General features: G+C 40.1%; 1 protein-coding gene across 2 annotated transcripts in view; it reads right to left on the bottom strand.

Moving 5' to 3' along the window:
* Positions 1-24,054, bottom strand: part of ADCY8 (adenylate cyclase 8) — a 259,466-nt gene that overhangs the window by 111,092 nt on the left and 124,320 nt on the right. For both annotated transcript variants that reach the window (XM_025394556.1, XM_025394557.1), the window contains exons 6-7: positions 23,756-23,914; positions 17,843-18,113 (exon numbers count right to left, since the gene is read on the bottom strand). In XM_025394556.1, the coding sequence (XP_025250341.1) occupies positions 17,843-18,113; positions 23,756-23,914 (430 nt within the window). The remainder of the gene's footprint in view (positions 1-17,842; positions 18,114-23,755; positions 23,915-24,054) is intronic.

The raw sequence follows: 24,054 nt of genomic DNA on the forward strand, positions 1-24,054 counted from the left end.
GTAGAGGACATTTGGAAATTAGGAATAGACATTGCTTCCTGGTTGCCTGTACTGTATTCAGCTGTCCATTCAGAGAAGGATTCTGCTGCCATTGGCCACTTCTGTAGGACAGAGACCAATGGAATCTCCTCTTTTTGAAGCTCCCCTGCTCCTCTCCACATTCTATTGGCTGTCTATGTGGTTGCTTCAAATGAGAGAGAAATTTAGAGTCATTCTTCTTTCTTTCATCACCCCCACCAAGTTATGGGTAATAGTTGGGAGGGAGCTCCTTTCATCAAAATGTCAACAATGTGGGGAGAATTCTCTTCTTGCCCATGTAGTTATTTTCATTCTTTGCAAGTGTTTTCCTAGCATTTTATGCAGGTAGTCAATTTTCAGCGGTATTTTTTTCTAATAATTTCCTCTGTCAATTACATTTGACAATTACATGTGCTGTTTGGCCAGCAACCTCTCTAGCACCTACCTCACTTCTTAGGGGTATATGTGCCTAAGGGAAGACCATCATTAACTCAAGATGGCAAGCAAATTGAAACTAGAAAGGGACATCAGGAAATCATCTGCTTTCATTTAATTCCCAGTACACTGAAAAGCATACATGTCTTTGGGGGTGACTATGATTTGGGATCATCTGTGATACCCCTCTATCTCATTAGTCATTCGTAATGACCACTAAGACGTCACCTTCAGTGGGATAATGTTACCAACATAAAAAATCCATACACTGATATATTCACAGTGATTCATTTGTAGTCAGTAGTGGAGACAGGTATAACTTGCCTTATTTGTCTATTTGGAGTCATTAGAGTCATACTGGAATGAGCTATTTTTAATAGAATAAGGCTTTCTCTTTTTAAGACTTACAGCACCAGTGTGAGCTAGACTGAGATCATGTTTAAAAATAGCATAAGCTTCCAAATAATGATTCCAGTATTAAATTGACCTCCAAAATGTTGAGACGGTTCTTTCACATAAACACCTTAAACAATTGGCTAAAGAATAGGACAAACAAATGGATGAAACGGAAGAAAATGGAAAGTCCATAATACTTGACTATAATATAATATATATATATATATATAATTGAATACATATATTTGAATGTATGCTTCAATGTATGATTGAAGTATATATTGTATTTATATATATGTATGTGTATACTTAGCTTGTGTTTTTGATATTTGAGATTTGATATTTGAGACTGGAGCAGCAATATAATATAATGTTATAAATGATGTTATAAATAAATAATGCTATTCATTTACTTTAGCTGGTGCTTAGATATTTGGCAGGTCAGGTTGGAGCAGCATGGCAGAGTTTGCAGCTGAGATGGCCTCTCACGACTGAGTTTTTTCCCAAAAAGATGTTGAAGCCCGTAGTAGATTTATCCTAATGGAGATTGGTGCTCTCCTCAGGTATTCCCATAAATGTTTCCTCCCTCACAGGTGCTTGAGACAGATCAAAGTGCAAATGATCTGAGCTGAGTCTCTGATGCTAGACAGTTTGGGGGTTCTGGTGAAAATTATGAGAGGGTCAGGTAGCCCTTTGTAAATTGCATTTGAACGGGTTGGAGGAAGTCATGAATCCTCTTAAGCTCATCATTTGGTTTATGATCAGAACACTCTTCTTTAGGACTTGTCTCTTATCTGTGTTCCTAGTAAAATCCTACTTTTCTTGCAGATCCTATCACTTCATGGGTGGTCATAAAATTTGGTATTCATTCACCAGTTTGTCACGGCAAATAATTCTTCCCAGCAAGATTGCAGGATGAAGGTGTACTGTCTAGAAACATCCAGTTTTGTTGAGTCAAAACCATTTTAGGTCTTAGGGATCATATACTCAAATCTCAAAAGACCCTGTAAAGCATCCTTATAGACACTGCAAATCAGCTTACATAGTTACAATACTGGAGTGATCTAATTCATTGTTAGATCCTCCTAATTCACTCTTTCTCAAAAATGTGTTTCAAGAAACACAAGAATGATGAGAAGCTTCATTACAAAATGGTTCTGTGGACCAATCAGTTTAGAAAATGTAGATCCATTATTTGTTTACTGCCATTTCTCCTTACCTTAATTTTGTCTCTTTTGTTCGTTTCTTTGTCCCCAAGGCCTATGACAAAGCTTGACACTTTGTAGTCACTTAAATACTTTGTAACCACAATAAATGTGTTTACTGCATGAAAAATTTCTTATATCTTCCTATCTCAATATACTTTACTGAGATAAAGGCACTGATAAGTTCTGCAGAAATAAGACTTTTAAACTCTGCATCTTCCAAACTTTTTTGACCACAAATCCCCCTTTTCTTGAATTGCCTCTATATGTTTCATGGAATGTTGTTTGGGAAACCGTGCTTTAAAGTTCTTCCATGCTATTATTCACAATTTCCACACACTGGACCTGTTTCTGATCTCTGAACAAGGTCTATATCCATCTCCCTCCATGTGGCTGCTTTCCAGTGTCCTTAGCTTTCTTCACTAGGCACAGGAAATTTATTTCCCCAATTGTTCCATAGGTGACATAGTTTCTACATATTGCACAATTCTTAGTTTGTCCATGCCTTGTGGGGACTACTTCACAGAGTACCAGACCCAATGCATGTGGTATCTGACCTTGTGGTGGAGTCTGGGCACCTGACATAATCTGACCTATTAAGTAATTACTCATATTATACATGAAAACATGTAGCATCTAGGCATGTATCCTACTGCTACTTTAAAAAAACAAATAAGACATCACGTCCTCCAGGAAGCCTACTCTGAGGCTGCAATTGTCCTTATCACAATTACTATGATTCATTATAATTGCTTAATTAGGTGATTGTTTCTCTAGACTATGATCTCCTTGAGGCCAGGCACTGTGTTTTATCTATAACTGAGTCTCCAGTCCCTGGTATATTTGCTAGGTTCATAATAAGTGTATATGAAAAGAAGGAATGAATGAATGGATAGATGAAAGGCCAAGTGCCTCTAGAAGAAGATTGTCCCCAGGGCAGTGTTTCTGGTCTTTAGCTGCAAAAGTCCCTTTAGTTTTTTTCTGTTCTCTCCCAAATGGACTTCAAATTTTGGAAAGATTCTGTTTCCATACTGTATTAAATAAGAAGTAGTTTATTTTCCTGCGATTTGATCAAATGCCTAGTTTTTCTCTAGCATGAGATAAAAGGCACTACCAGTGCAGTTAATATTCCAGCAAGAGCAAGGACCTTTAAAGGCAGCCTAATGATGCTTGCCAATATGAGGTTTTATTCAGACTTTTGGAATCCAGAGAATGTCACTCCCATTACTACCTGCCAGTGCTGGCTGCTAGAGCACACCAGAGACCACAGGCTGGCAAGTGGTAACTGTGAGCCTTTTCTGGGACCAGCACCTGGGCTAACTTCAGTTTGTGTGTTCTCCATGAGCCAGCTGGTGGAAGGAGGTTAAGGTCATTAGTGAAAGCACTTTATTCCTTATTAGCTCCCTGACAAGGCACATGTGGTAGTCTTCGGATTTAGCTCTAGTGGTTGTGACTGAGGTCTCACAGAGTGGGCCAACTCATTGCTGATATGGGAAAGACCTAGAGAGAACGTCAAGCTCAGCAATCTCAAGGCACGGCTGTGCAGCTTCTGTCTTTCATGCTGAGATGTCTTAATCTTTCCCAGAGACTCTGCTTGTTTTCAGTTTCAGGCTGGAATCTGCATTCAGAAATAGGTAGGGCCAATAGCTTCCCCAACCTATTCCTGGAGCACGCTTCCATTACCCCCGTGGCAGCATGTTTCTGTGCCTAACTTGGAAGCTTCTGTACATCTCTTTTAAACTGGCTGCCTGCAGCCTTTGGGTTATGGAAAAGGCAGAGGTTCCACCTTTTAGTTCTTATGAACTTCCTATGTCCTGCCAGATACAAGAAAAACAGTGAGCCTAAGTAAGAGTACCCCAACAGTACACATTACAGCAATTCTTTCTCTACTGTTTGCTAAAATGCCAGCCCAACCCCTGGAAGAGAAGCCTTCTACTTTCAAAAGGGTTATTTTGTGTTCTTTTTTTGACAAATTATAATAATATACAATTATATGGTACATTGTGATATGATATATGAATATGTTGTACAATCATTGGATTAACCTAGTTAATATGTCCATCATCTTAAATACTTATCATTTATTCTTAAGAAAGCTTATACCTTGGGAAAGCTTCAAGGTGATCTAGTCTACAATGGTTTGCATTGAGGACCTCAGGAGAATGCTTGTTATATTTGAAAATGGCACAATTTTTTTTCTCTCAAATCTGGGAATGGGGAGATGTGAGATGAAATATTTTCCTAGTAAGAAAGTGCTAAGTGGTATTTGAGTAAACATTGACTTGGAGAGCCCTTGATAAAACATCCACATGAGATCTCCAAGACCCTGTCTTATAACAAGTTTTCCTTCTTGTGGGAGTGGAGGTGCTAGTGAATAGGACGATTTCCCATAAGCAAGGTATGTTAGTTAAGATTGTTGCAACTTTTCCTGTCTATACTAAGAGAAAATGAAACGGTACAACCAAATGATCTGTTTGATGCTTTTTTAGTTAGAAATCATGCTTACTTTTCCTTTTATTTTTTGAATATTTATGTCACTGTAATCGGTTTTCCAAGAAAAGCAAATGAATGTTTAACGAGATCTTATTGTGGGAGGAGGTCTGTGGGATTCTGCTTTGGAAAGCGGTTTAAGTAATTTTCGTAATAGTCTCATAGCTTCTGCTCCAGGAAACGATATAACAAGGGTCAGAATGTCCATTCTGTTGAAATATTAGCCTAGACATTTCTAATAAGCCTACTGTAGGACTTCAGCACCCCTCTGTTGTCTGGTTTCCCAGTTATGAGTAAACAATGTCAGTCTGGGGCTTAGGCCATTTGGAAAATTGTTGCTTCCCATCTTTAGGCAGAATTGGAAGTTTCCAACCATTGCCTGGATGCTAACTTTGATAGGGATGAAGGAATCTGTGAAATCCTTTGATGGACTTTTGTTCCTTGGTGTCCTGAAATTTCAGTCTATGAATGAAGAAAATAAAACAATGGCAGGGGAGGAGCCCCTAGCTCTGGCTGATACCACAGTAGGCACTTACTCATTTGCGACTCATTTGAACCCCACAACCTCACGCTTGGCTTTTCAAATAATATTGGCAAACTGGAGCATGAAAACAGTTTACTCATTTGGGGGTTTAGGTCCCAGGATATTCAAGCACAATGCTAGGTTGTCTTCCTGGTGTGCTTTGCCTGACATTACATGCCTCGCCTCTTGCTTCAGTTCAACCTACTTCTGGGTCATGGCTTTAGACCCAGATGTACTCTCCTGGTTCTCTTGAGATGTGATGTGGGCAGGTGGTCAGCTGTGGCTTGTCTCCAGGCTCAACCACAATTCCAGATGATTGGGCAGAGCTCTCAGGATAAGAAGACTCAGACCTCACAGAGGGAGTTACCAACATTCTGGATGTTCTCCCTTAGATTTGGCCTAAGGACTCCAGCCAGATTAACTTGGGTCAAGTGGGGTCTGACAATGATCCCCTCCTGCCTGAGAAGCTTGCCTGACTCTGTTTCACCCGTCTATTAGCGAATCCTAGACGCTTGCCTCTGATATCATTCTTTGGGCTCCTTAAAAAGAAGATTCTCATCTCAGTTTGGGAAATGTGATTATGACTGAGACATTACACACTTGGGTCATTTTTTTAAATCAAAAAATGTTGTTAAACTTCTGCAGAATTGGAGGAAACAGAACTTGGCACACTCATTTAGATCTGACCACTTTGACGCCATACGATTTGAGGCAAATTGTCAATTGAATTGAATTTTTAACTTTTAAAGTATCACATCCGTAGTAATGTGTGGAACAGATATGCAAACTCCAAAACGGACTTCATCTCGGGATTAGGGATGGTATAAGTGCTGGGATAAGGTATGATCTAGGAATGGAGGCAAGATTTCTGCCAGGATTCACATGGGACTCGTAAGTAGGGGAGAGAGAAACTGAAACGTCAGTGGTTTGTTCATAGGGCCACAGGGTAGGTGTGAATTGAAATATCTCCTAGCACTGCATTAGCTGGGTTGAAATGTCATTGGCTGTGGTTGGTGAGATGACCACTATCCTGTTGACTGAATGACCTTGGGTTGGCAACTGGAGAATTTTAGCTCAGGAAATGAATAAACAAACATATATCCAGATCTACGTTACTCTATTTTCTTGTGAACAACAAAGATGGGATTTTTTTAGAAGTGTCAATGCCATGGGGAAAAGAAGGGGTGTGTGTGTGTGTGTGTGTGTGCATGTTTATATGTGTGTGTGTTTGTGGGTGTGCATGTTTGTGTGTTTTGTGGGTGTGCAATCTGTGTGTGCATGTTTATATGTGTGTGTGTTGGGGTGTGCATGTTGATGTGTGTGTGTTTGTGGGTGTGCATGTTTACATTTGTGTGTTTGTGGGTGTGCATGTTTATGTGTGTGTGTTTGTGGTTGTGTTTTCTTAATAGAAATTTTGGGAAAATTGAAATAGAATTATTTAAATTTTTAGCTTTGAAGGTTCAGAAGTAACTTTTAATTTAGGCAGATGAAAAACTTACACCTTGGGTTGCTGATAAATTGCTCATGTTTGGTGTTTTAAATTTCTCAGTATGAGTTTTTTCAGACCCCTCTTATACAATTTACTAATCAAATGTAGTTATTAATGCTTTCCTTAATTTAGTTCCAACGGAGCAACAAATTACTGACCTTCAAGAATCCGCATCTCTTACTTTTCACCAGCTGTGTCAGGGCAAAACCAGGAAAAGAAGAAACCATCTACGTTAGAGCTAAATTGCTACATCTTTGGAGTTGTGGCTTCTACTTCCTTTTACCCTAACCTTCCCAACACACATATTTCTATAAGAATGTGTAATTCGTTTAGCTTTTCTGGCTTTTTATTATCCCGAGTGTTCATTTCCAGGCTTATCACTTATGAGTGGTCCTGTGTTTAAGTCTTCTCAAGACATGAAGTCCAGAGTGGGTGATACTGCATACAATGTATCCAAAGTCCTTACCATCTCACAGTGTGACATGATTCTTTAGGGGACTAAAGATAACATAAAAGTCACAGAGTGGGGGCCAGGCGCAGTGGCTCACACCTGTAATCCCAGCACTTTGGGAGGCCGAGGTGGGTGGATCACGAGGTCAGGAGATGGAGACCATCCTGGCTAACACGGTGAAACCCCGTCTCTACTAAAAATACAAAAAATTATCCAGCCGGGGGTGGTGGCGGGCGCCTGTAGTCCCAGCTACTCCAGAGGCTGAGACAGGAGAATGGCATGAACCTGGGAGGTGGAGCTTGCAGCAAGCCGAGATAACACCACTGCAGTCCAGCCTGGGCAACAGAGCGAGACTCCGTCTCGAAAAAGAAAAAAAAAAAGTCACAGAGTAGGAAGAGACACTGCCAAATCTAGTGGTGCATAACCTGAAATTCACAACAGTAGTTTGGGAATCCTTGAGACAGAAGAGGACCTTGCAAAAACTTCCATCCATACTGTATGCTTACTGAAGATAAGCTACTGTAAGTCTCTTTTGACACAAGGTGTCAAAATAAGTACATATATAAGTAATCAGGATGAGGCTGTTCAGGCCAACAAAAATAGCAGTTATCTTTTCTCTGGCTAGAATTCAGTCACTTTAGAGTGGGGAGACCCAGGTGTCTGTGTAGAGCAGGAAAACTGGTGGATCAGGGCACATATAAAATTACTTGAAAAATGGGAATGAAAAGTCACTCACGTCAAATGCAATTTTGCTTGGAAAGAAAAATCTTCCTCGATATGAACTGCACTGTGTCAAACAATAAAAGTTACACTTGGTGGCAAAGAGATGAGAGCAATCCTGGTGTAGCTCAGTGAAGACATTTTACACTGAAGAATCTGAGCCCAGTCCTTGGCAAAGTGAACACCAAGATTGACAGAAAATAAATCCCACTTCTTTGTTTTCAAATTGAGGAACTAAGTCAGGGGAAAAGAATCCAGATTTTTGCTTTTTCTCTTCCTACCTATCTTCTCATATTTAAAATATCATACATTTTCCCCTTCACATATTTAAAGTGCTATACATTTATTAGTTCTTGTTTGTCAGCCCACAGTTTTATGACTCCCCATACAACATCTCAATATCTCATAAAATAAGAGTCCAATTCGCTTGTTTAGAAAAGTTTTAGCGGGTTATCAGCCATGGGAGTAACCGTGGCTGCATGATGCATGATGTATGCTTGACAACCTAAATGTATACTTTTCAGGTCTGTGGTCCTACATAAGCCTCAATCCTATCTCTACCTTTATCTCTTCTACCTTAGTCTACCCCAGGAACTTCAGAGAAAGGAAGGATAATGAGTCAAAGCAAATGGATCAAATTGCCTACTTAATCCATTCAGTGTTCTCTGGAAAGCTTCAAATGCACTTGTCTTTTGAAACAGAATGAAAAACCAGATCCCACTAATGATTCTCCCTGGCTGAACTCAGCAGCTATCCTCAGAGTCAGGGCTAAGGACAGCCTGGGGAGTTTTATTGTCAGAAAAAGCCATGTTACCGGAAGAATGCAGCTTGACTTCAGGAAAATTTCCAAAGCTTTCCATGTTCTTGACCCTAAGTCTGCAAATGTCTTATCTAATAAACATCAAAACGCAATCTGATGTTAAAAAAATTACCTGTAGGGAAAAATATGCCTGTGATTCTCTGCATATTTGTATTGAATATGAACAATTAGATATTCTGTAACTTATCACAGAAGCAGTTACCTTTGAAAACACACCTTTCTAAAGATCAAGATTCAGTATTTCAGGTGTTTTTAGGGGGAGGAATTTCAGAAATTTCAGGTCAGAATTCCCTGTAGGGAAAGAAAAGTCAGTGCTTTGGTCTTGAGCAAAGAAACCCAGGCTGAGATGGTGGACTTGCTTTTTCTCTCGTTCTAAGGTTTTTTTTTTTTTTGAGACAGAGTCTCGCTCTGTCGCCGGGGCTGTAGTGCAGTGGCCGGATCTCAGCTCACTGCAAGCTCCGCCTCCCGGGTTCAGGCCATTCTCTTGCCTCAGCCTCCCGAGTAGCTGCGACTACAGGCACCTGCCACCTCGCCCGGCTAGTTTTTTCGTATTTTTAGTAAAGATGGGTTTTCACCGTGTTAGCCAGGATGGTCTCAATCTCCTGACCTCGTGATCCACCCGTCTCGGCCTCCCAAAGTGCTGGGATTACAGGTGTGAGCCACTGCGCCCAGCCTTGTTCTAAGGTCTTGTTCCCTCATTCTTGGCTTAGTTCCTGCTTGCCTGTAGATCTCAGCTTAAGGTATTTCCTGATTAACTCAGATCAATTTTCCCTCATCTACTACTCTGTTCTGCAATAATTGTAACAATGTTCACAGTGAGCCTGCTGACCTCTTAGTAGCACCACCAAACTAAGCTCTAGAGTGCTTGCCCCACCTTCATTTCTCTATCCCCAGAGCCTGGAACTTTACTGGGGTTTCTCAGTAAGCTGTTGATAAATGCATGTCTGAATGAATGAATGAACAAATAAGCATTTTGATAGGATTGCCTTTCTCAAGCTGAATGATAAAAGTAAAATGAGTTTGAATTTAAAGTGCATTTTTTTGCATGTCTTCATATTCACAAAAAAGGGGCCTGCCACTTAGTTTGAATCCACCATTTAGGGGCAGAAACAAGAAGGAAAGAAATCAAATCCCAGGGAACAGTATCACTCAATAAGAGAACATAATGACCTTAGTGAAAACAGGAGCTTGAAAGCAGGCAAAGTGTGATGATGTCTGTAACGATGTTTGGGTGTTTATCTACATAAAATCATAACTCAGGTATCCGAAATGCTTAGAGAAAAGGGTAAATTTCATTCCCTAGTTAGGTAAGATTTTACCTCAAATACTTTTTAATTTTTTTTTCTTTAACTCCTGTTGCTGAATTTGGTATTCATGTTTTAAGACAGTTCACCAGGATAAGCATAGCTGTTATCCTACAGTAAGATAACTGTAAACAGTGGATGTCCCCATAGCTTCCTGGTAAATTATTTATGGATGGTAGAATTCTGAAGTGTATGTGGCTCACCAGTATGGCCACAGTCTCGCAGCCTGTGTCTGAGGTAAGGAAATTGAATAGGGCAATGTCAGAGCTGAAAGGAATTGATGGATCATCCAGTCCAGTTTTGCTATTGTACAAATGAGGACACCGAGCCTTGGAGGGCAGAAGTGGTTGTCCAAGGTCTCTTAGTAGCAAGTGGACAAATCTGGCTCCAACTCAGTTCTGCTCAGTTTCTATTCAGGCCCTTCCACTATCATATGTGCAGATTTTGAATCCTGCAGAGATTTACTCAAAGATCACAAGACTCACAGCCTACAGAATTAACCAGTTCACTCTGAGGAGCCTGAGGCTCAGCATTGGATCCACAAGGAGGTCTTAATCAGGACGGTGATCAGATGAGAATTCTTCCTTTTCTTCTAATAAATACAGGGAACAGGATCTAAGAAAAGTCCCAGCTGGAATTGGTGAAGATATAGTAACCTAAATATATTCTTTGACCATGCTCGCCAACCCAGCCAGCCTCCACTCTCTTCACATTTCCTTTTCTTCTGGTCTCAACACCTGCCAACTCAAGTGGGACTAAGTCAAATGGTTGTTTGTTTGCTTTACTACTAGGCACATGTGAGAGGCTGCCTAGTGTTGCCTTTTTCCAGGCAAACAATCATCATGCCAGGACACTCAGGCAATTAGATCCTTCTTGGTTGGGTAGGATTTCCAAAATTTACCTGGAGCAGAATCTGGTCATTTCCTGATGTTTTCATATAAAATTTCTAAATAGCTCTGGTGAGTAACTCAAATATATGAGACCCATATATATGAGAGGGTGAATACATGTACATACACATACACACCCCACACATACATACACATATACACACACCACACACACACATATATACACACTACACACACACACCACACCACACATACATACACATAGACATACATACCACACACACATATGTATGCACTACACACACACCACCCCACACATACATACACATATACATACACACCACACACGCACATATACATACTACACACACACCACACCACACATACATACACATATACATACACACCACACACACACATATACATACTACACACACCACACATACATACACATATACATACACACCACACACACACATATACATACTACACACACCACACATACATACACATATACATACACACCACACACGCACATATACACACTACACACACACCACACCACACATACATACACATATACATACACACCACACACGCATATATACACACTACACACACACCACACCACACATACATACACATATACATACCACACACGCATATATACACACTACACACACACTACACCACACATACATACACACCACACACACACCACATCACACAAATACACACATCACACACATACACACCATGCATGTATATCACATACATATACATATACACACGCCACATGTACATACACACACACACACACATACACCACACACTACATGCCTACCACACATAGATATATACTTGCACACAACACACACAGCCACACGTGGAAAGCAAATACTTTTCATTGCCTGGAATATAGATAAACATCCACAAGGTCACCAACACTGATAGGAGTAGAGAACTTTACACATGTATATACACACTCCACACCTATACACATCACACACACACATACACACCACTCACATCCACACACCCCACATCATACACACATACACACATACATCACACACATACATCACATACATATATGTGCATACATACCACACATATATACACATATACACACATATCACACACATACCCCATACCACAAATATATACATATATCACACCACACACCACATACACATACACAGCAATGTACATAAAACATACACATGTAAACACCACACACGTACACCACATACATACCACACACCTATACATGCACACTACACATATACACACCGTGTACATAAACATATAACACACACCACACCACACACATATTCACACACACTACACGCACAACACACACAAATACTCACTCACCTTCTGAGACTGACGGATGACCTGAAAACAAGGTAGAAGGTGACACCCAGCATATATCTTCAGGCCACAAAGAGGGAAGCAGTGTGAACTGATGGAAAGCATGGGGCTTTTGGAGTCAGATATATGGGGCTCTAATTCCATCTCTGTTATTTACCTGCAATGTGTCCTTCAGGGAATTAATCAATTCTCTCTGAATCCCAGTTTTCCCATTTGTGAAGTAGGCACATCACACTTACCCTGTAAGGCTGGTGTGAGAATTAAGTGGAAAAACATGTGCACACCACTCCCGACATGCTACCTGTCCCAAAGCTCTGTACTCCTGTCAGTGTTGGTGACCTCGTGGATGTTTATCTATATTCCAGGCAATGAAGTGTGTTTGCTTTCCATTTGTTACATGGAGATAGAAATTCCATCTGTCTTTATAATCCTCACTGGAAACACATTAATTTCAAGATAACAAAAATGCCTCAAATCAGTCTATTGTGTAGAAATGACTAAAATATACAATGCAGGTACCAGTTGTGTACTTTTCTCCATGTGACTCTTTTAAAAGACCTAGTGGAGTAACAGAAACATGGCTGGATTCTCGGGCCGTAATAAATGTGAAAGGGATTGATGGGATGAAGATGATTCCACAACATAGGGAAACAAATTCTAGGCTCTGCAAAGGGTCCTCGCTTCTAAAAGAGTAGCCTCCGTTCTCTTGGCATATCACTTGTCATAAAAATCCAGTTAAAATGATTACTATCCTTCACGCAACACATTTTATAGCTACATAAGAACCTTTGGTATCTTCTTGAAAATCTGAAGTCTAAGATGGATTTTTTTTTTCTTCTAAGTCTGCTCTTGCCCTGACAGTCCATTCTTCACAGGCAGCCAAAGTGATCCCTTAAAAATCTAATTGGGAGCACATCACTGCCCCGCTTATAACCTTTCTTTCACTTCTCCTGGAATAAAATCCATCAACAAGGCTTGCCGGATGGAGGTCCCAGCCCCCTTAGCTCCATCTGTTACCCCTTTTCCCTGCTCATTATGCTCTAGATACTTGGGCCTTTTTGCTGTTCTAACACACTAAACTCTTTTCTACCTCAGGGTGTCTGCACTGCTTTTCCTCTGTTTAGAATGCTCTTTTCCTGCTTATTTGCATGAGGGTCCTTTTAGCACTTGTATTAAATCTTTAGAGAGGTTTAACAATCCCTTCTATATTCTATATATTCCCTGGTCATAGCTCTCTATTTCCTTCATTACACTTACATGTTTTGATTAATTGTCTGCATTCCTCACTCCTTTGAAATGTAAACTCCCGGGCCCAGTGCAGTGGCTCAAGCCTGTAATCCCAGAACTTTGGGAGTCCAAGGCGAGTGGATCAGTTGAGGTCAGGAGTTTGTGACCAGCCTGGCCAACATGGTGAAATCCCATCTCTACTAAAAATACCAAAATTAGCCAGGAGTGCTGGCACGTGCCTGTAATCTCAGCTACTTAAGAGGCTGAGTCGGGAGAATCGCTTGAACCCAGGGGGCGGAGGTTGCAGTGAGCTGAGATTGTGCCATTGCACTCCAGCCTGGGCGACAGAGTGAAATTCCGTCTCAAAAAAAAAAAAAAAAAAAAAGAAAAGAAAAGAGAAATATAAGCTTCTGGAGGACAGGGATTCATTATTGGATCCTCAGTATGTAGTACACTTGAATATCTGTTAAATAACAGAAGGAACAATAGCTCAAGCCCAGATATAGATTTTACTCAGAGCAATATAAATATAAACATAAAGGAAACTATAACCTTTATGATAAGGATCCCGTTCTTGTCTTCCTTTCATTTCCAATGTTATCTTTACACTGAGAGATTTAATGTCCATGTTGATAACTCATTTAATAATCTAGCCTTGAACTTCCTGGATATTCTCCCCTAGATGTGAAATTTTTCACTCTTGATCTACTTCAACCATCTCCTTCTACTTTTAAAATCTTAAGTTCCAATAGTCCACCTGTGATCATAAACTTCTTGCCTTTTAGTTTTCTTACTTTCATTTCACCTGGAAACTCAAGGCATAGGGAATCTCACTTGGATCTGAGTGAGGGTTCAGGAAACCAAGGCATCAAATTAAGAGGCAGAGCATCTGCACCTGTCAGGGGGCAGGGATGTAAAAGGGCATGGGTGCTCAGGATGTCCAAGAGCAAAACTTGGATACCAGAACGCAGTCAAACCAACAATTTTAACCCAAACGTATACAGATACAGGGGCAGAGAAGACACAGCATCAAAACCAGTTTCTGTCAGGCAGACAGAAACTGGAAGACTCACATAAGGGGCCAGAGATAATGATTGGTGATTTTCATTGCTTCCCCAAGCTATCTGCAAACTACTGGAATGGGTAGAGGGAAGGGAACAGGGGTGGAACTGGAGTTCTTGGAAACCCAGAGCCACCGCTTACCAATTATGATGACTTGGCTTCTGACTCTACCATCTCACCAGATCTGCCTCTTGCCAATGATGTCCTTCAATCCAGTTCCAATAGGCAGCTTTCAGTCTTCATTTTCCTGGGCCTCTTGTCTCCATTGGACTTTGCTGATGGCCCCTTCCTTCTCAAAATGCCATACTCTCTAGGCTTCCATGACACCACATTCCCTAGTTCTCTTCTGACCACTTTGACTGCTTCTTCTCTGTCTCTGCCAAGGAATACTGACTCTCTTTCACCTTCCAACTTGTGTTCCTCAAGGTCTGCTTGTGTCTTCTTGTTCCTTAATTTTACTGATTCTTAACAGCGATCTCTTTCACTGCCATGTCTTCTACTAACTCCAAAATTCTCGTGACTATGAATACCAAATTCACATCTCTTGCACAGTTCTTTTATGCCTGAGTTTCAGAAATGCACGATCACTCTCCCTGGATTTTTCCCAGACACCTTAAGCTCAACATGTCCCAAAGAGAATTCCTAGTCTTCCTCACACAATCTCCTATTCTAATACTGCTTATTTTAGTTGGAAGTTCTATCATCCACGCAGTCACCCAAGCAAAAAATCTAGAATTCAAACCTGACTGGTTCCTCTCCCTCACTACCCATATCTATCATTTAATTCACTCATTCAACAAACTTTAATCAAGCCCTGTGATTTACCAGGTATTGTTCTAATTGTGGGCTAAATTGTGGTTAAGTGAAACGGATATAATTTCTATCTTCATTAAGAATATTAACTACTGGATGACTTTGTCTCTAAAGTGATTTTTTTCCCCAGCCCTCCTCTTTTTTTTTTTTTTTTTAACTAGCAGTAGTTGGCTTGTAATAGATGCTCAATTAATCCTTATTGAATGAATGAATACATGAGGATGTAACTATCTGAACATCTGCTGTCTACATAGCACAGAATATGACACAGCAATTTGATGCCATTAAACATATTTCTAAGCACACATTATGAATCAATAGAAGCCAAAACATCTGGCCAATTTAGCTGGAATACCCCCAGTGAAGCATTAGTATGCTTTATCTGTGTTATGCAAACACTCAGATGGTCGGGGCTTCCGTGGAATTGACTGGGTGTTTTGGCACAGCATAGGCTCAGCCAGACCAGTCTTGATCTCTTCCAGGGACAAATTATGTCTCTGAATTGCACATATGGCTCACTGACTTCTAGAGTTAGGCATAAGTACAAACACTGAATACTTGTGACTGTTTTAATAGGCTTAGTAATTTCCAAAATATTATTGGTGGCACGTGGTTATTCATGAATATCAGCACACATTCACTGGCTCTTCAGTCTGAAGGCATCAAAATGAATTCAGATTATTCGTGCTGAAGATGGCACAGATGGGTTACATCCAGGCAAAACTTGGGTATCATAAAAAATACATGGTATGATTAAACAAGAATAACAATCTCTAGCTAATAATGACATCTCGTATAATAGGTATTTGGTGGCATCAGGAAATATCTTTAGGAAATCAGCAAATAAATATTTCAAGTACTCCTATACAATTTAATCAGATCAATCAACTGTAGAATAAAACCAAGAACCTCCACCTCCCTCTTCTTGGCTCTCAGTTATTAGTAGCAAGTTCATGTACAATACAGATTAGAACATTAACGAATTATCTTAATTCCTACAATCAGTTTAACTGGAGAGAGATTCCTCAAAAATAAAAAAGACAAAACAAAAACTGAAACTGAGAGAGACAACTTTATGCTGAGGTCTTCAGGATGAGGCATGCATTTCTTTCTCTTTAAATAATCAGCATTCAGACCCAAGCTAACAACAGGCAAAAGCAGCAGAGAAGGCACTGTCAGCTGGTCATGCACCCACTCCAGGAAGTATATAACACCATTATTTTATAAAACAGCAAACTGTACCATGCATACCAACTCAGAGATGGAAAGAAACTAGGCATTGCAATCAGTTATGACTTGTGTGGGCATAATAATTTTGGGGTGAAATTAAACACTCATAAAAAAGCTGTCAAAGACCTAAGAGTCAACTCTTGCAAGGCATGCAGCCTAGATTCAACCTGCAGCTTTTCCCAGTGGAATCTGGCCCGCATTTTCTCATAGTTCCTCCCTCACAGATCCAGAAAGAAACCAGATAGCCTAGTCTCAGAGTGCCCCATCAAACTTTCAAATGCAGAAGAAAGAGGGGAGACTGTCAGCATTTTAACCTTTTCCATTTAAAAAATTTTTAGGCAGACAGATTTTTCTTACCTACAAGTTAATGAGAAATGTTCAGGTCTATGGAATTTAAAAATTAACCCTTATATGTCTTCATAAAACTCCAGACACTATTGGCTGGGTACTTCATGGTACTCTCAGCTTCTGCGTGGTTGAGGATCTTGTCAGAAACTGTCAGATAACTGTTAGATAAGTGTTATATATTGGCTATCTTTATTTCTTTCTCTAAAAATGTATAGTACAGTCACACCATTGAACTTACATGAATTCAACTAAATGTGCTGTGTCTAAGAGGTAAAAGGGAAAATCCATGTTAGAGCAGGTAATTTTGCCACGGCTCTGAGCAAGCATTCTGGGAGAACAGAATCTCTGTGTCCACCTTGGTTCTTGACCTGGCTCAGCCTCAGTTCTCTAAGTGCCTCTTGGAATCTGAGCATCTCATTGGGTTTAATGTGATTTCAATATTTGAATAAATTATTTAAAAATAATTTTGGTTATTGGTGATCTACTCCTTATGTACTGACTTTGTAGCTCTGTCCTTCATAGAAGATGCAAATCCGTGTTATATAAAAATAGAATCATGTGGGCAGCTTTGAAATTGCATGCTCCTACTGAACTCCCTGACTCCGACCACTTGGTGCTACTTTCCTGTTTCCAAATCAGCAGTGCCCTCCTGATTTTGAATCTCAGAGGGCGATGCAGGACTGATGATGGTCAGCTACCGAAAAAGGGACATTATCATGTACTTGACCCTCCCCTTTAGTTTAATAACAGGGAGTTTATTTTTCCCAACATGAGTGGTTTTTTGGTAAAATTACAATTCAGCTTCACATAATATTTATTTTTAGCTAGGTTACAAAAAAAAAAAAAAAAAAAAAAGAGAGAGAGAGAGAAGGTGTTAGGAACCCTCTGGCATTTCTGGCATTTCCTGAAATTGCACAGGAGGTTAATTCTGTCCTGAGGAGACACAGAGATAGTTTGATCATTTGCAATTATGGTGCTCATTGGAGAAAAGGTTAAAGATGAATCAGTTTTCTCTGAGGCGTCTGGATTGGAGATGCACACGAGCATGCATTCATGGCCAAGCAGAAGGAGGAAGAGAGGACTTACATTCTGTTTCCCCACGATATTATCAAAGGGTAGCTCAGGGCTCCAGGATCCTTCAGTGAACGTGGCCCCACTGTTTCTCCGGTCTGAGGAGCTCACTGACTCCTTGACGATATCTTCAGGCAAGGACAGCAGGCTGTCCTCAGGCTGCTTAATTAAATAAGTCTCGATATTATGCTTCCTCAGGAATTCATTCCTCTCTTTACCGTGACCCTCTTCCACGTTATAGTCACCGTTGAGGCAGTCCAGCGTGGCTTTGGAAATGTGAATCCTCCTGTGTGTAGAAGGCATAGGTCATTACACACTCCTGATGTTGCCTGCAAAGGCTATATATTTTTTGTCCTGTATTATTAGGACATGTCCTCAAGGACAATATTTGTCTTCCTAAAAAGTAGAAAGAATAAAATAAAATAGAAGCATAAATTCATGAGCACACAGTATCACGGACATCGCCCCAAGAGACACTGTTGCCTCTGATAAAATACAGCCCTTCTGAGCGACACCTAAGCACATCTTTTGGCTCTTCTTATGATTGTCAGCCTGATCCCAGCAAACTTTACAAAACAGTGATTTTTTTTTTTTTCAGTGGTGTTGATTATATCGGAAAAACAAGTGCTGCAAATGTTTCTGAAACCCAGTGGCAATTATTATCCAAATCACCAAGCAAAAACAGTTCTTTCATCGTCTTGGAACCTGTCCTAGCATTTCAGTCTTCGTGTATTTGTATCTTGTTTCTCCAACTTGTCTATATTCTTCTCAAGGGTGATTCTGATAAGTCCATAGGGCTCCACTGAGGGTCCTTTGGGAAAACCACTTTGGGTGCAATTTCCCCTATAACATGTATACTATAAGGAGCAAAGAACAAAGCTGTGGACGTGTGCAGGCTGGCAGCTGACTGGGCTCACTCACAAGTGAAGTGACTCATGGCTGCACAATTGTCAGCCACCGTAGCTCATGACTCAGGCTTCTTTTTTAGCAAAATAACATATGACATCAGGGCCTTGAGGATTGAACTTGATTCATGGAAATTTCACATGGTAAATTCTTCTGGGGAAGAGTTTTTCTGTCCTCATAACTGTCTAACTCAATCAGACTACTTATTGGGTTATAATGTGGTCTGGGTAGACCAGCAAGGCAAGGTGGTTACAAACATGGACTTTGTTGCTAGATCTCCTGGATTCAAACCCAGCTCTGCCACTTGCCAGCTGAGAGATCTTGGGCAAATTACTTAGCCTTTCTATCAGTCCATTTTCTTACCCGTAATATGGGAAACATAATAGCACCTATCTCTGACCATCATTGTGATTATTACACAATTTGATTTGTGTAAGGCAGTCAAAACAGTGCATGGTACAATATATACACTATAAAAGCAAATATGTAAGTTATTAAGAGTATTCTAAGAAATGCCATTGTCATCATATTACTGTTGTGTATTCCATGCCTCCTCGAGGCTTACAGAAGACTATTGTCAGGCCTTCTGAATAACGACTCCAAGCTTTCATTCTCTGGCTCTATCACTTCAAAGCTCATTTTCTGACACTCCTCTAATATAGCTCTCCTACGCTCTCTCCAGCTATTCAAGTAATTGGCAATTCTCCAGATTCAATGTGCTATTTAATGCTTACTAACAATTTCCTACTGTCCAATTCAGCTCAAAAGTCATTTTCCTAAGTTTACTTTAGTATTCATTTGAATGAAAGAATGCTTAATATTTTGATTGGCTTTTGTAATGCTAAGAATAATACATCCAAGTAAACAGAGAAGTTTTTAAAAAAAATTTTAGCGTGGCTTTTAAAAATGCATTGTAGTGGCTCATGCTGAGGAAGCCGAGACAGGTGAATTGCTGGAGCTCAGGAGTTTGAGACCAGCCTGGGCAACATGACAAACACCATCTCTACAAAAAAATACAAAAAAATACAAAAGTTAGCTGGGCGTGGTGGTGCATGCCTGTACTCCCAGCTACTTGAGAGGCAGAGGTGGGAGGATCACTTGACCCCAGAAAGTTGAAGCTGTAGTGAGCCAAGATCATGGCACTGCACTCCAGCCTGGACAACAAAGTGAGACCCTGTCTTAGAAAAAATAAATAAATTCATTAATTAAATAAAATGCAATTTACTTTTAGCATTAGCTCTGTTACTCCCTCTCATCCTTCTAACCCATTCTGCTAAATCCTTACTTACAGAGAGAATAGTTCATTGCAAAGAACATGTGAAAAAACAGAAAGTACAAACAAATCATTTCTGATAATTTAAGCATGTTCTCCACATCTTCCACGTAAATATCTTGATTGATTTCAAGTGCAAGATGTTAAAAATAAGTGTGTGAAACATGTTTTCGCTCTCTTGAGAAATGTGCTGAATAAATACAAAATATTCCCAAGATGCATTTTGTTAATACATATGAACTCAATAATATTGACCTGGGAGAATAACAGATGGTTTGACCTTCCATGAAATGGAAGTTCTCGCCTGCTTTCTCAGATGAATCTGAGTTAAGACTGGAAGCTTATCTTTTCTCCTAGGCAAAATGAACCTGGTAGGAGGGTTTTCTAAAGCACCATGGTTGATTTTCTTTTCAGATAAGTAAGTTTGATTTCAACCCCATTTAGTGTTTTCTTTGGATTCTACATTTTTATTATTCTGCTGTCAGTACGTAGGGGGACAAATACTTCCATGTATTAACCCCATATTATGTTTTCACTAGTGAAAGAGATCCTTGCCTTCACTGATTCTTCTGCTGAAGTGCTAATCAATATACACCTAAATGTTTTGGTAGAAACTGGGTTTTATATGTTTCTTTCCAACCTTGCTACTAACTTGAGCTTTGGGGTAAGGCATTTGCAGATGAGATTCTGTAGCTTGCATTTCTTTCTAAGGAAATGTGTCAGTTTTCAGGCAATATTCTCATATATTGAGTTTCAAGTAAACTTGGCATTTTCTGATAAATTTTAATGCTAGGATATAATAAAAGTAGTCATGATACTAAATTAAGACCTAACAATTGTGTAACTCTTGCTTTGCATAAACGTTATCTAGTAGCCAAAGGTATTACTATGTGTCCTATGGATTATCTCATATCATTTCCGTTCTTCAAACAACCAGTATTAGACATTTCTTTGTCTCATTTTGTAGATGCTGAAACTGACCCAGAAGTAACAAGTACATATTTGGCCCCAAATCATATTAGGTATTAGTGGCAGTGCTGGATTGAGATAAGTGCTTTTACTTTCAGTGTCTCTCTACCACCCTGGAACTGTATTATATGGTAACTACTACCACCACAACCACCATTAATATTTACTGAGTACAGGACAAAGGACTTTATATGCATTGTCTCATTTAACACAAGCTCAAAAATGGTGATCTTCATGGTGTAGTACTAAGGCCAGCAGTTTCTACCGGGAACTGGTAGAAAGCCTCATCTTGAGTTCCATGCCAGACATACTGACCCAGAAACTCTGCAGGTGGGGCCCAGCAAGCTATGGTTTAATAAGCCCTAGGGTGATTCCAGTGTTGAAATTTGAGAACCATTGTTCTAGAAACCCAAGGTTCAGAGGTGTTAAAGAAGAAGACAATAAAAAAGCAGAAAAATATAAACCAAAACAATATCAAACCATGGTGAGTTTGGAGTCCCGTTTTGACATTCCTACATTTTGCACATTGACAACATCCCATGGCTAAGCAGAGCTGGATGCTATATTGAAGGCTAGACTAAGTGCTTTTTAAGCACAAGCACATTTGAAACTGCATTTTTAAGGCTGATAATGTTTTGAGTCCAAACACAGTGAAGAAACTGGGAAGGGCATGAAGTACTTGCCACAATCTTCCAGCCTTCATAACTGGTAAGTAGTAAACCCACGGTTCAGACTCATGACTCATGATATTAAAAATAAGGGTGTGAAAGATGATTTAAACTCAGTCACTTTTCTGTTTATTTTTACAAGTTATTTTATTCATTTCTCTTCTCTTTCAACTTTTATTTTAGAATTGGGCAGTATATGTGCAGGCTTGTTACAAAGCATATTGTATGATGGTGAGGTTTGGGGTAAGACGAAACCCTCACACAGGTAGTTAACATAGTACCCAACAGGTAGTTTCTTGTCCCTTGACCCACTCTCTCCCTTCTCCCTCTAGTAGGCCCCAGTGCCTATTCTCGTCTATGTACTCAATGTTTAGCTCCCACTTAGAAGTGAGAACATGTGGTATTTGGTTTTCTGTTTCTGCATTATTTTGCTTAAGATAATTTCTTTCAGCTGCATCCACGTTGCTGCAAAGGACATGATGTCATTCCTTTTTATGGCTTCGTAGTATTCCATAGTGATGTGCTGATTTAAACTTGGTCACTCTTCTGTTTCTTAATGTTATTGAGAACAGTAGCTAAACTGGCTTTCAAATATCAAAGCAGAATCTTACAAACCCCAAAAACATATTCTAAGGTTTGCAAAAGGAATCTGTTGAGTATATGGGCAATTCCCAATTTGGTGATGCTTTTAATATACAGGCCTGGCAACACAGATGAACTGGCTATCTTGTTTGTCTAAATTCAGCAGGTAGTTGCTTGTGGGAAAATCCTAAAGAATGGAAAGATTTAAGAAACCCAGCAGTAACACATCAGGCCTTCCTCAATTCTAAACCTGTCTGACAAACAGCCATGACACACCACATAGAGTGAAGGATCCCCACAAGAATAGTAACTGACCTGGGGCTGTCCCTGCACAGTGTACAAAGTGCTTCATACACATTGCCTGAGGTAATCTTCAGAGGAGACCTGTGAGGTGGATTATGCCCATTTAGCAGATGAGAGAACAAACTCTCATGGAGGAGGAACATAAGTTCACAAGGTAGCAAATCATAAGTATTATTATCTCTCTTCCTGCAGTGGAGAAAGTTAGACTCAGAAGTTAAGCACTGACCTGAGATCACATAGGTAGAGTGATGCAAGCCAAGTTCACACTAAAATCACATGCCAGGTGCTGTGCATGCTTTACACAACTTGCTGAAGATGACAGCGTTTAGCATGGGGCAGAGAGGGAATCCTAGTTACTCTGATTCCACCACTTGTTGTCTTTTTCCCCCATGTTAACATATTACTTGATATTAAACATAATTTGCAAGGAATGATGGCACATACCAGAGAAATCTGTGACTCCAAGGGCAGGTCTAGGGGTAGGGAAAGGAATATGTGGAAGTGCACTATCTCTCTCTCTCTCTCTCTCTCTCTATCATCTATCTATTTATCTATCATTTATCTATCTCCATCCATCCATCCATCCATCATCTTTAAGAAGGAGAGGCTGCAGAAAATCACACTGGCTCACATATATTCGAGATCTTATTAGGTCCAATCTGTGTAAACAGAATCTTGATACGACTTTTCAAGACTTACCTTAGTTGCAGTGGCCTTTGCAGATCACTAGCACCTTTGGGGATCCTATGTCAATCAATCTTGACAGCCAAATTTGAAAAGTTGAGTTTCTAAGGAAGAGCCTGAATTTCCTCACTGAGTCCTAGGTCATGCATGGAAAGTCAGTAGGCCTTAATCCTGGGTGCCCATTAGAATTCATTGAAGAACTTAAAATAGTTCTGCACAGATTTTGCTTTAAATAAACTGGCACAGGGCCTGGACACTAGTATTTTTTAAACGTTCCTTTGGAGATTCCAATGTGCAGCCAAGTCTAAGAACCAATGCTGTGCAGGGCACAGACCTGAACTCCTCAGTGTTATTGTTATTCCGTATCCTTGTTGCCTCTGATGCATTTTACTAGATTTTGGAAGCTAATAGTTGTTTGATGTTTCAATGTCTGGTCTCCTTCCAAATAATTGCTTCCCTGAATTTCTGTAGATGGGAAACCCACTGTCACAAAATGAGCAAATGACAACCATTAAGCATGAAAAGGACTTTGCTTTGTCTTACCCGGGGATTCCTCCAGATTCGAGTTTGTTTGCAATGTCCACATCCCAAGACCAGACATCAAACTGCCACTTCCTTAGTCCCAGAACACCACACAGCACCGAGCCTGAGTGGATTCCAATCCTCATGTCAACATCGTGTTTTGTCCTTGACCGCACATACCTGTTGACATAGGTAAATGGAGAGACACATGTGTAAGACCAGAGTGGGCATCCTCGGCTCTGTGCTTTCAATGTCTCCTCTTCCATGAAGCCTTCTTGGGTTCTTTAATAACTGGAAAGAGTCTCTGAACATCCTTAGCC

Source organism: Theropithecus gelada, chromosome 8 (assembly GCF_003255815.1).
Source record: "Theropithecus gelada isolate Dixy chromosome 8, Tgel_1.0, whole genome shotgun sequence".
Taxonomy (NCBI): Eukaryota; Metazoa; Chordata; class Mammalia; order Primates; family Cercopithecidae; genus Theropithecus; species Theropithecus gelada.